Source organism: Coturnix japonica, unplaced genomic scaffold, assembly GCF_054131305.1.
Source record: "Coturnix japonica strain WE unplaced genomic scaffold, WE-NBRP24 Scf072, whole genome shotgun sequence".
Lineage (NCBI taxonomy): Eukaryota > Metazoa > Chordata > Aves > Galliformes > Phasianidae > Coturnix > Coturnix japonica.
In genome coordinates, this window is record NW_028188975.1 from 590,868 (window position 1) to 602,662 (window position 11,795).

Here is an 11,795-nt window from a genome sequence, read left to right on the forward strand (position 1 = left end):
GGCTATTCGCCCCACGCTCACAGCTCCGCGCTCATCGGCACCGCATTTCACCTGCAGCGTTGGCACAACCCGCCACGGTCACGACATCTTCTCTTGGCTGAGAGTTTCGAAGGCAGCAAACTGCAAACCTTCAGCAGCCTCGTGTTGCACCGCAGCCCCCCCACAGCCCCCCCCTCAAGCAGCCCCCCCCTCAAATTGAGCCCCACTCACGTCCATACTCCGGGGGAAAGAAATGCAGATTGCGCAGCTCCTCCCTCTCGATGCGGATGGGGCTCCGCAGGTCATCTGGAAGGGCTGCAAGGGAGCAAGGGAGACCCTGAGCCACGGGCCTGTATTGATCCGGGTGTGATGTATTGATCAGGGTATTGGAAAGGGTCTAGTGCCCACCATGTACTGATCTGGGTGTATTGGACAGGGACTTGTGTCCACCCCTATTGATCTGGGTGTATTGGAGAGGGACTTGTGCCCACCATGTATTGATCTGGGTGTATTGGAGAGGGACTTGTGCCCACCCCTATTGATCTGGGTGTATTGGAGAGAAACTTGTGCCCACCATGTATTGATCTGGGTGTATTGGAGAGGGACTTGTGCCCACCCTGTATTGATCTGGGTGTGCTGGAGAGGGACTTGTGCCCACCCTGTATTGATCTGGGTGTATTGGAGAGGGACTTGTGCCCACCCCTATTGATTTGGGTGTGCTGGAGAGGGAGTTGTGCCCACCATGTATTGATCTGGGTGTGCTGGAGAGAAACTTGTGCCCACCCTTTATTGATCTGGGTGTATTGGAGAGGGACTTGTGCCCACTCCTATTGATCTGGGTGTGCTGGAGAGGGAGTTGTGCCCACTCCTATTGATCTGGGTGTATTGGAGAGGGACTTGTGCTCACATGTATTGATCTGGGTGTGCTGGAGATCAACTTGTGCCCACCCTTTATTGATCTGGGTGTGTTGGAGAGGGACTTGCGCCCACCCCTATTGATTTGGGTGTATTGGAGGGGGACTTGTGCCCACCCCTATTGATTTGGGTGTGCTGGAGAGGGACTTGTGCCCACTCCTATTGATCTGGGTGTATTGGAGAGGGACTTGTGCCCACTCCTATTGATCTGGGTGTGCTGGAGAGAAACTTGTGCCCACCATGTATTGATCTGGGTGTGCTGGAGAGGGAGTTGTGCCCACCCCTATTGATCTGGGTGTATTGGAGAGGGACTTGTGCCCACCATGTATTGATCTGGGTGTATTGGAGAGGGACTTGTGCCCACCATGTACTGATCTGGGTGTATTGGAGAGGGACTTGTACCCACCCCTATTGATTTGGATGTGCAGGAGAGGGACTTGTACCCACCCCTATTGATTTGGGTGTGCTGGAGAGGGACTTGTGCCCACCCCTATTGATCTGGGTGTATTGGAGAGGGACTTGTGCCCACTCCTATTGATCTGGGTGTGCTGGAGATCAACTTGTGCCCACCATGTATTGATCTGGGTGTATTGCAGAGGGACTTGTGCCCACCATGTATTGATCTGGGTGTATTGGAGAGGGACTTGTGCTCACCATGTATTGATCTGGGTGTATTGCAGAGGGACTTGTGCCCACTCCTATTGATCTGGGTGTATTGGAGAGGGACTTGTGCCCACCATGTATTGATCTGGGTGTATTGGAGAGGGACTTGTGCCCACCCCTATTGATCTGGGTGTATTGGAGAGGGACTTGTGCCCACTCCTATTGATCTGGGTCTATTGGAGAGGGACTTGTGCTCACCATGTATTGATCTGGGTGTATTGGAGAGGGACTTGTACCCACCCCTATTGATCTGGGTGTGTTGGAGAGAAACTTGTGCCCACCCTTTATTGATCTGGGTGTGTTGGAGAGGGACTTGTGCCCACCCCTATTGATCTGGGTGTGCTGGAGAGGGACTTGTGCCCACCATGTATTGATCTGGGTGTATTGGAGAGGGACTTGTGCCCACCATGTATTGATCTGGGTGTGTTGGAGAGGGACTTGTACCCACCCCTATTGATTTGGGTGTGCTGGAGAGGGACTTGTGCCCACTCCTATTGATCTGGGTGTGCTGGAGAGGGACTTGTGCCCACCATGTATTGATCTGGGTGTATTGGAGAGGGACTTGTACCCACCCCTATTGATTTGGGTGTGCTGGAGAGGGACTTGTGCCCACTCCTATTGATCTGGGTGTGCTGGAGAGGGACTTGTGCCCACCCCTATTGATCTGGGTGTATTGGAGAGGGACTTGTGCCCACCCTGTATTGATCTGGGTGTGCTGGAGAGAAACTTGTGCCCACCATGTATTGATCTGGGTGTATTGGAGAGGGACTTGTGCCCACCCTTTATTGATCTGGGTGTGCTGGAGAGGGACTTGTGCCCACCATGTATTGATCTGGGCGTATTGGAGAGGGACTTGTGCCCACCATGTATTGATCTGGGTGTATTGGAGAGGGACTTGTGCCCACCATGTATTGATCTGGGTGTATTGGAGAGGGACTTGTGCCCACCATGTATTGATCTGGGTGTATTGGAGAGGGACTTGTGCCCACCCCTATTGATCTGGGTGTGCTGGAGAGAAACTTGTGCCCACCATGTATTGATCTGGGTGTATTGGAGAGGGACTTGTGCCCACCCCTATTGATCTGGGTGTATTGGAGAGGGAGTTGTGCCCACCCCTATTGATCTGGGTGTGCTGGAGAGGGACTTGTGCCCACCATGTATTGATCTGGGTGTATTGGAGAGGGGCTTGTACCCACCCCTATTGATCTGGGTGTGTTGGAGAGGGACTTGTGCCCACCATGTATTGATCTGGGTGTATTGGAGAGGGACTTGTGCCCACCCCTATTGATCTGGGTGTATTGGAGAGGGACTTGTACCCACCCCTATTGATCTGGGTGTATTGGAGAGGGACTTGTGCCCACCCCTATTGATCTGGGTGTATTGGAGAGGGACTTGTGCTCACATGTATTGATCTGGGTGTGCTGGAGATCAACTTGTGCCCACTCCTATTGATCAGGGTGTATTGGAGAGGGACTTGTGCCCGTTCCTATTGATTTGGGTGTGCTGGAGAGGGACTTGTGCCCACCCCTATTGATCTGGGTGTATTGGAGAGGGACTTGTGCCCGTTCCTATTGCTTTGGGTGTGCTGGAGAGGGAGCAGAGGGATCCCACTCACCGTTTGCAAACACGCGGTGCCACACTGCCGGTCAGCGCCAATGCCAAAGGAGGTAAATGAGGAGGTGTAGAGCGGGGGGCACAAACAAAAGACAAGGTAATGCCAACCTCAGAACCGCAGAATAATCAGGGCTGGACCAAAGACCATCGAGTCCAACCCCAGCCCATCCCCACTGTGCCCTACCCCCTCCCCACACCTCCCCACTGCCCACCCCATTCACAGCCCCAAAGCTGCGTGGCCGCGTCCTACCGGAGCCGATCTTGATGAGCCCGTTGTGCTGGATGAAGATGGTGTCACTGGTCAGGTTGCCGTGGATGATGGGGGGCTCACAGGAGTGGAGGAAGCTGAGGGGGGGGGGGGGGCACAGAGCTGCCCTGAGCGCTCAGCCCAACACAGCCTATGGTGATGATGCCTATGGGTGGCGATGCAGAGAACTTACCTGAGAGCGGACAGGATCTGCGTGCACCAGCGCTTCCAGGCCTAGGGCAGAGAGCAGAGCTCCGTGAGACAAGCCAAGACCCAGAGATCAGCCCCCAGATGATCCCAGCCAGCAGATGGGAACCTGGACCCCCACTACCCTGCAGGGACCACAGCTCCATGATGAGCCACACACTGCCCCAGACACAACAGTCTCCTTTCCAGCCCTTGCTCGGTGAGCACCACCAAAGCTGAGAAGCTCAGTGCTGCCATCAGTGTCAGACAGAGCTCTGCGGGGCACTGAAATACAGGGGCAATGTGGGCAGACACACCACAGACGGGGCAAATCTCACGGTACTCCTAACATCCAAACTGAGCATCCCTCGGAGCAATGGGAGGCCACCAGCCCTCACCCCATCACTGCTACCTGGGAGCTGCACCCATTTGCTCTGCTTTGTAAGAGAGCTGAGAGCCCATCCCAGCAGGCACAACCCTCACGTGGCTGTGCTCCTATGGGACCTACCCTGGCATTCATGGCCTTGTGGTTTTTCTTGGTTTTCTTCAGGAACTGTTTCAGGCTCCCCGAAGAGACGTATTCTGTGATGAAAATGACCTGGGGGGGGGGGACAGAGGTGTCAGTTTCCTGCCCGGCTCACACACTGCACTGTGTGATGCTGAGGGTGAACATCCCACTACGTGTCCTGGGGAATCACAGAGTCGTGTCCTGGGGAATCACAGGGTCCTTCAGGTTGGAAAAGAACCTCCAACATCATCAACTGGCTGCCAGCCCATCCCCTCCCTGCCCTGAAGCACCAAAGCTCCATGGCTCTGGAACACCGCGGGATGGCGACTCCTTCACTTCCCATGCCAACGCATGGTCGTTTTCAGAGAAGAAATTTGTGCTAATTTCCAACCTGAAGAAGGGGAGCCCTGGGAGCAGGGTGAGCAGAGAGACCCCGGGATCCCACTGTTGTCCCTTCCAGCCTGGAGTGCAGCCCCCCCACATGCCCCTACCCGTGCCTTCGAGTCCTTCACATCCAGCCAGTATTTATGGAGCTTCACGATGTTGGGGTGATCCACCAGCACCAGCTGCTCAAACATGGTCTTGATCTTCTCCTGGGTGCAGAGAGAGGACAGATGAGATGGAAGGACACGGCAGGACACCACAGAGAGCACGGGAAGGTGGGGAGCAGCTCCAGATCGGGGGTGATTACCTCGTGTGCTTTGAAGGCCTTCTTATCAGTGAAAAGCAGCTCATTCCACACCACCTCGACGCCTTCCTCCGTGTCCATGGCGAGGAAGGTGCTTTGGATGCCTGGCATGTTCCCCTGGTTCACCTGCAAGGCAAAAGAAGTTGTGATGCACCCCATGAATGTGCCCTGCCCACAGCTCCAACCCCATGGTCAGGCTCACGTGTAGAACTACATGGATGTGGATGCAATTCCTGTTCCAGGATCCCCACCCAAAGGAGGCTCAGGCTGGAATATGGGGAGCCCCCAACCCACTGCCTGCCCTGCCCAGCCCTCAGGATTCCCCAGGTCTCACTACATGGATGTGGATGCATCTCCTGTCCCAGGATCCCCACCCAAAGGAGGCTCAGGTTGGAATATGGGGAACCCCCAACCCACTGTCTGCCCTCAGGATTCCCCAGGTCTCATTACATGGATGTGGATGCATCTCCTGTCCCAGGATCCCCACCCAAAGGAGGCTCAGGCTGGAATATGGGGAGCCCCCAGCCCACTGCCTGCCCTGCCCAGCCCTCAGGATTCCCCAGGTCTCATTACATGGATGTGGATGCATCTCCTGTCCCAGGATCCCCACCCAAAGGAGGCTCAGGCTGGAATATGGGGAGCCCCCAACCCACTGCCTGCCCTGCCCAGCCCTCAGGATTCCCATTCCTGGGGGCTCAGGTCCCCAGGGCACGAGGGCACAAAACAAAGCCAGACACTGGGAGCAGCTCCCAGCACAGCAGGATGTCACTGTGAGAGCCACCCAGCCCCAATACACACCTCATGTGGACCCCACATCCCAGCAGATGTCAGGGAACATCCCATGCTCTGAGCTGATGGGTCTATGGGCCCTACCATGGGGAGTAGCATTGGGTTCTATGGGCCCTACCATGGGGAGCAGCATTGGGTCTATGGGTCTATGGGGCCTACCATGGGGAGCAGCATTGGGTTCTATGGGCCCTACCATGGGGAGCAGCATTGGGTCTATGGGTTCTATGGGCCCTACCGTGGGGAGCAGCATTGGGTTCTATGGGTCTATGAGCCCTACCATGGGGAGCAGCATTGGGTCTATGGGCCCTACCATGGGGAGCAGCATTGGGTCTATGGGCCCTACCATGGGGAGTAGCATTGGGTCTATGGGTCTATGGGCCCTACCATGGGGAGCAGCATTGGATCTATGGGGCCTACCATGGGGAGCAGCATTGGGTTCTATGGGTCTATGGGGCCTACCATGGGGAGCAGCATTGGGTCTATGGGTTCTATGGGCCCTACCATGGGGAGCAGCATTGGGTCTATGGGCCCTACCATGGGGAGCAGCATTGGGTCTATGGGTTCTATGGGCCCTACCGTGGGGAGCAGCATTGGGTCTATGGGCCCTACCATGGGGAGCAGCATTGGGTCTATGGGTTCTATGGGCCCTACCATGGGGAGCAGCATTGGGTCTATGGGTCTATGGGCCCTACCATGGGGAGCAGCATTGGGTCTATGGGTCTATGGGGCCTACCATGGGGAGCAGCATTGGGTTCTATGGGTCTATGGGCCCTACCATGGGGAGCAGCATTGGGTCTATGGGTCTATGAGCCCTACCATGGGGAGCAGCATTGGGTCTATGGGTCTATGGGCCCTACCATGGGGAGCAGCATTGGGTCTATGGGTCTATGAGCCCTACCATGGGGAGCAGCATTGCGTCTGTGGGCCCTACCATGGGGAGCAGCATTGGGTCTATGGGTCTATGAGCCCTACCATGGGGAGCAGCATTGGGTTCTATGGGCCCTACCATGGGGAGCAGCATTGGGTCTATGGGTCTATGGGCCCTACCATGGGGAGCAGCATTGGGTCTATGGGTCTATGGGCCTTACCATGGGGAGCAGCACTGGGACAATGGACAGACAATGGACAGGGCAGACTGGAAGGTCCAGACCAACCGAAGGCCTAACACCAGCCTTGTAAATGTCAAGGAGGCTGTGGATGCCCCATCCCATAGGGAGGCATTCAAGGCCAGGCTGGATGTGGCTCTAGGCAGCATGGGCTGCTGGCTGGCAGCCCTGCACACAGCAGGGGGCTGGAACTGAATGAGCAATGGGGTCCCGTTCAACTCAGGTCATTCTAGGATTCTATGATCTCAGGGTGACTGTGAGGAAGGAAGGAAGGAAGGTAGGAAGGGAGGAGGGAGGGAGGGAAGGAAGGAGGGAAGGGAGGAAGGCAGGGAGAGAGGGGAGGGGAGGGGAGGGGAGGGGAGGGGAGGGGAGGGGAGGGGAGGGGAGGGGAGGGGAGGGGAGGGGAGGGGAGGGGAGGGAAGGGAAGGGAAGGGAAGGGAAGGGAAGGGAAGGGAAGGGAAGGGAAGGGAAGGGAAGGGAAGGGAAGGGAAGGGAAGGGAAGGGAAGGGAAGGGAAGGGAAGGGAAGGGAAGGGAAGGGAAGGGAAGGGAAGGGAAGGGAAGGGAAGGGAAGGGAAGGGAAGGGAAGGGAAGGGAAGGGAAGGGAAGGGAAGGGAAGGGAAGGGAAGGGAAGGGAAGGGAAGGGAAGGGAAGGGAAGGGAAGGGAAGGGAAGGGAAGGGAAGGGAAGGGAAGGGAAGGGAAGGGAAGGGAAGGGAAGGGAAGGAAAGGAAAGGAAAGGAAAGGAAAGGAAAGGAAAGGAAAGGAAAGGAAAGGAAAGGAAAGGAAAGGAAAGGAAAGGAAAGGAAAGGAAAGGAAAGGAAAGGAAAGGAAAGGAAAGGAAAGGAAATGTTCAGTGCAGGGCAGTTGGACCAGATGGCATTGCAGGTCCTTTCCAACTCAAAGCACCTATGATTCCATGAGGGGGGGTTCTACCCTCCAGCAGCAGCACCCCTTGCACTGTGTGTACCCCACACAACAGTAACTATACATCCCCCTCATGGCGGATGGGACCCCCCTGCATCTTCCGGCGCCGTGCAGAGCTGCTGGCATGCAGATGAATGCGGGATTGTTCTGCTCGGAGCTCGGACGCTGTGGCACGGGGCAGTTTGTGGGCACGGCGCTGGGGGGGTGTGCAGCACCCCCGGCTCGTTGGCAGCGAACAGATGGGCACTCGTGGCCCAGTTCCTGCTGCCAGAGCACAAAGAGCTTCTATTACCAGTTCCCCTTCAATCACGGGCTCCGCGTGCCTCGCACAGAGCTCAGCAGTGCAGCCAGCTGGACTGGGCTCAGCCTGCCAGGGCTCCACGCGGTCAGCTGCTCCAATGAGGGCAGGACAAGGGGATGGATTTAAGGTGAAACAGGAGAGATTTGGGTTGGATGTGAACGGGCTCAGCCTGCCAGGGCTCCACGCGGTCAGCTGCTCCAGTGGGGGCAGGACAAGGGGACAGCTTTAATCATAGAATCATTGAATGACCCAGGTTGGAAAAGACCTTGAAGATCATCAGGTCCAACCACAGCCCAACCAGAACCCTATAATCATAGTACCCTATAGCCATAGTACCCTATAACCATAGTACCCTATAACCATAGTACCCTATAACCATAGCACCCTATAACCAGAACCCTAACTCTAACAACCCTACACTAAATCATATCCCTCAGTGAGGGAACACAGCAAAACATAGAGACTCATAGTGACCCTATAGAGATCCATAGTTACCCATAACGTCCCATAGAGACCCACAGCATGCCATAGAGACCCACAGAGACAAACAGCAACACACAGAGACCCATAGTGACCCCATAGAGATCCACAGTGACCCATAACGTCCCATAGAGACCCATAGAATCATAGAATTACCCATGTTGGAAAAGACCTTGAAGATCATCAAGTCCAACCACAGCCCAACCAGAACCCTATAACCATAGCACCCTATAACCATAGCACCCTATAACCATAGTACCCTATAACCATAGTACCCTATAACCAGAACCCTAACTCTAACAACCCTACACTAAACCATATCCCTCCGTGAGGGAACAGAGCGAAACATAGCGACACATAGAGAGTCATAGTGACCCCATAGAGATCCATAGTGACCCCATAGAGATCCATAGTGACCCCATAGAGATCCATAGTGACCACTGTGACCCATAGTGACCCATAGCGTCCCATAGAGACCCATAGAGACAAACAGCAACACATATGGACCCATAATGACCCCACAGAGATCCATAGTGACCCATAGCGTCCCATAGAGACCCATAGAGACCCATAGTGACCCATGGAGACCCATAGAATCATAGAATGACCCAGGTTGGAAAAGGCCTTGAAGATCATCAAGTCCAACCGCAGTCAAAACAAGAACCCTATAACCACAGTACCCTGTAACCACATTACCCTATAACCACAGTACCCTATAACCACAGTACCCTATAACCATAGTACCCTATAACCAGAACCCTAACTCTAACAACCCTTTTTCTGTCTGCTGTTTCAGGCTCCGTAACGTGAGAAGCGCAAAAGGAGCGATTTATTGTAAGATGCAATCTGATCTATTGCAAACCTCCACTTACCCGTCCCCGTGGTCTCCCCACGCGGCCTCAGCTCCTGCCAGGGCCTTTCTGGAAGGAACCTGAGCACAGAATTTCCCAGTCCTGGCAAAGCAGGAGGAGCTTTGCCTCAGCACACAGAGCTGATGGGAAGCACAGGGTGAGATCACCCTTGGAGAAGAGAAGGCTGCGGGGTGACCTCAGTGCAGCCTTTCAGTACCTGAAGGGAACCTACACCCAGGAGGGGAGTCAACTCTTTGAAAGGGCCGATAACAGCAGGACAAGGGGAATGGATTTAAGTTGAAAGAGGGAAGATTTAGGTTGGATGTTTTAGGGGAAGTTCTTTACTAGGAGAGTGGTGAGGTGCTGGAACGGGCTGCACAGGGAGGTTGTGGATGTCCCGTCCTTGGAGGTGTTCAAGGCCAGGTTGGACGGGGCCATGGGCAACCTGATCTATGGGGTCTCTATGGGGATCTATGGGGTCTCTATGGGGATCTATGGGGTCTATGGGGTCTCTATGGGGTCTTTGGGGTCCCTATGGGGATCTATGGGGCCTATGGGGTCTCTATGGGGATCTATGGGGTCTCTATGGGGATCTATGGGGATCTATGGGGTCTATGGGATCTCTATGGGGTCTTTGGGGTCTCCATGGGGATCTATGGGGCCTATGGGGTCTCTATGGGGATCTATGGGGTCTCTATGGGGATCTATGGGGATCTATGGGGTCTCTATGGAGATCTACGGGGTCTCTATGGGGATCTATGGGGTCTCTATGGGGATCTATGGGGCCTATGGGGGTCTATGGGGTCTCCTGGGCAACCTGATGGGAGTTTGGTGGCCCTGCCAGGCCGGGGGTTGGAGCTCCATGATCCTTGAGGTCCCTTCCAACCTGGGTCATTCTGTGATTGTGTGTGATCACAGCGCTGACCGTGGCTGCTCCTTTTGCCCTCACTCACCCCTGCAATCACAGACAGCATTGATGCATTGATGCAGCTGGGAGCTCCATGCATGGGGCTGCTGCTCCATATGCGTCCTGCAGCCGTCCAGCACGCAGTGGCCGCTCGCTGGTGTCACTCTGGGGTTTTTCACAGGGCCACGAGGTGATTTTCCATCGGTGTTTATGGAGGTGGGCAGAAGAGCAGCTCCATGGACACTGATGCATGGTGCACAGGGGCTGCCTTCAGCATCCCCTCCCTCATGGAATCATTGGGCCATAGGATGGGTTGGTTGGAAGGGACTTTAAAGATCACGGGCTGTGTTGGAAAGGTCCTTAAAGGTCACAGAACCATGGGCTGGTTGGGCTGGAAGGGACCCTCAGCCACCCCCTGCAGTGGGCTGCGGGCCCCCCGGCTCATAGGGTACTATGGTTATAGGGTACTATGGCTATAGGGTGCTATGGTTATAGGGTACTATGGTTATAGGGTACTATGGTTATAGGGTTCTGGTTGGGCTGTGGTTGGACCTGATGATCTTCAAGGTCTTTTCCAACCTGGGTCATTCTATGATTCTATGATTCTATAAGTCTCTATGGGTCACTATGGGTCTCTATGGGACGTTATGGGTCACTATGGATCTCTATGGGGCACTATGGGTCTCTATGTGTCGCTATTTGTCTCTATGGGTCTCTATGGGACGCTATGGGTCACTATGGGTCTCTATGGGATGTTATGGGTCACCATGGATCTCTATGGGGTCACTATGGGTCTCTATGTGTCGCTATTTGTCTCTATGTGTTGCTATGTTTCGCTCTGTTCCCTCACTGAGGGATATGACTTAGTGTAGGGTTGTTAGAGTTAGGGTTCTGGTTATAGGGTACTATGGTTATAGGGCACTATGGCTATAGGGTACTATGGTTATAGGGTACTATGGTTATAGGGTACTATGGCTATAGGGTACTATGGCTATAGGGTACTATGGTTATAGGGTACTACGGTTATAGGGTACTATGGTTATAGGGTACTACGGTTATAGGGTGCTATGGTTATAGGGTGCTATGGTTATAGGGTACTATGGCTATAGGGTACTATGGTTACAGGGTACTATGGTTATAGGGTACTATGGTTATAGGGTACTACGGTTATAGGGTACTATGGTTATAGGGTACCATGGTTATAGGGTACTATGGTTATAGGGTACTATGGTTATAGGGTACTATGGTTATAGGGTTCTGGTTGGGCTGCGGTTGGACCTGATGATCTTCAAGGTCTTTTCCAACCTGGGTCATTCTATGATTCTATGATTCTCTTCACTGCAGCCTCCATTCACAGCCCTGCAGATGGGGTCTGCCCTGAGCCCCCTCTGTTGCAGACAGAGCATCCCCAGCTTCTTCCCCTGCTCCCCCTCTGTTGCCTGCTCACTTCTCCACCCATATTGCAACTCTCTGCCCACACAGTCTCACCAGCACTGAGACTCCCTGGTTCCAATACAACCCTTCTTGCTCAGCTGGACACACAATCAGCTGGCTCTCAACAGCACCCCAAGACCCCTTTCCTATCCAGATCTGCCCCCCTTGTGTGCCCTCAGCTCAGCTCCAACCCCGGGGGGAGGC

The 11,795-nt window shown here is 54.5% G+C and overlaps 1 protein-coding gene across 7 annotated transcripts in view; it reads right to left on the reverse strand.

The window, feature by feature from the left end:
- The window catches only part of LOC146751599 (nuclear receptor-binding protein 2-like), a 45,197-nt gene extending 34,831 nt beyond the window's left edge, over window positions 1–10,366 (reverse strand). Inside the window, exons 1-8 of one of the 7 annotated variants that reach the window (XR_014941336.1) lie at window positions 10,204–10,349; window positions 4,804–4,926; window positions 4,604–4,705; window positions 4,113–4,202; window positions 3,612–3,652; window positions 3,422–3,516; window positions 3,173–3,196; window positions 211–294 (exon numbers count right to left, since the gene is read on the reverse strand). Coding sequence is in view for 6 of the 7 variants with exons in the window: in XM_085533980.1 (XP_085390106.1) it covers window positions 211–294; window positions 3,173–3,196; window positions 3,422–3,516; window positions 3,612–3,652; window positions 4,113–4,202; window positions 4,604–4,705; window positions 4,804–4,926; window positions 10,204–10,257 (613 nt within the window). In the remaining variant the exon portion in view is untranslated. Of the gene's footprint in view, window positions 1–210; window positions 295–3,172; window positions 3,197–3,421; window positions 3,517–3,611; window positions 3,653–4,112; window positions 4,203–4,603; window positions 4,706–4,803; window positions 4,927–10,203 lie in introns of all 7 variants that reach the window. The other 6 variants (XM_085533978.1, XM_085533980.1, XM_085533981.1 and 3 more) reach the window with 6 other exon arrangements.
- Window positions 10,367–11,795: the final 1,429 nt, after the last annotated feature.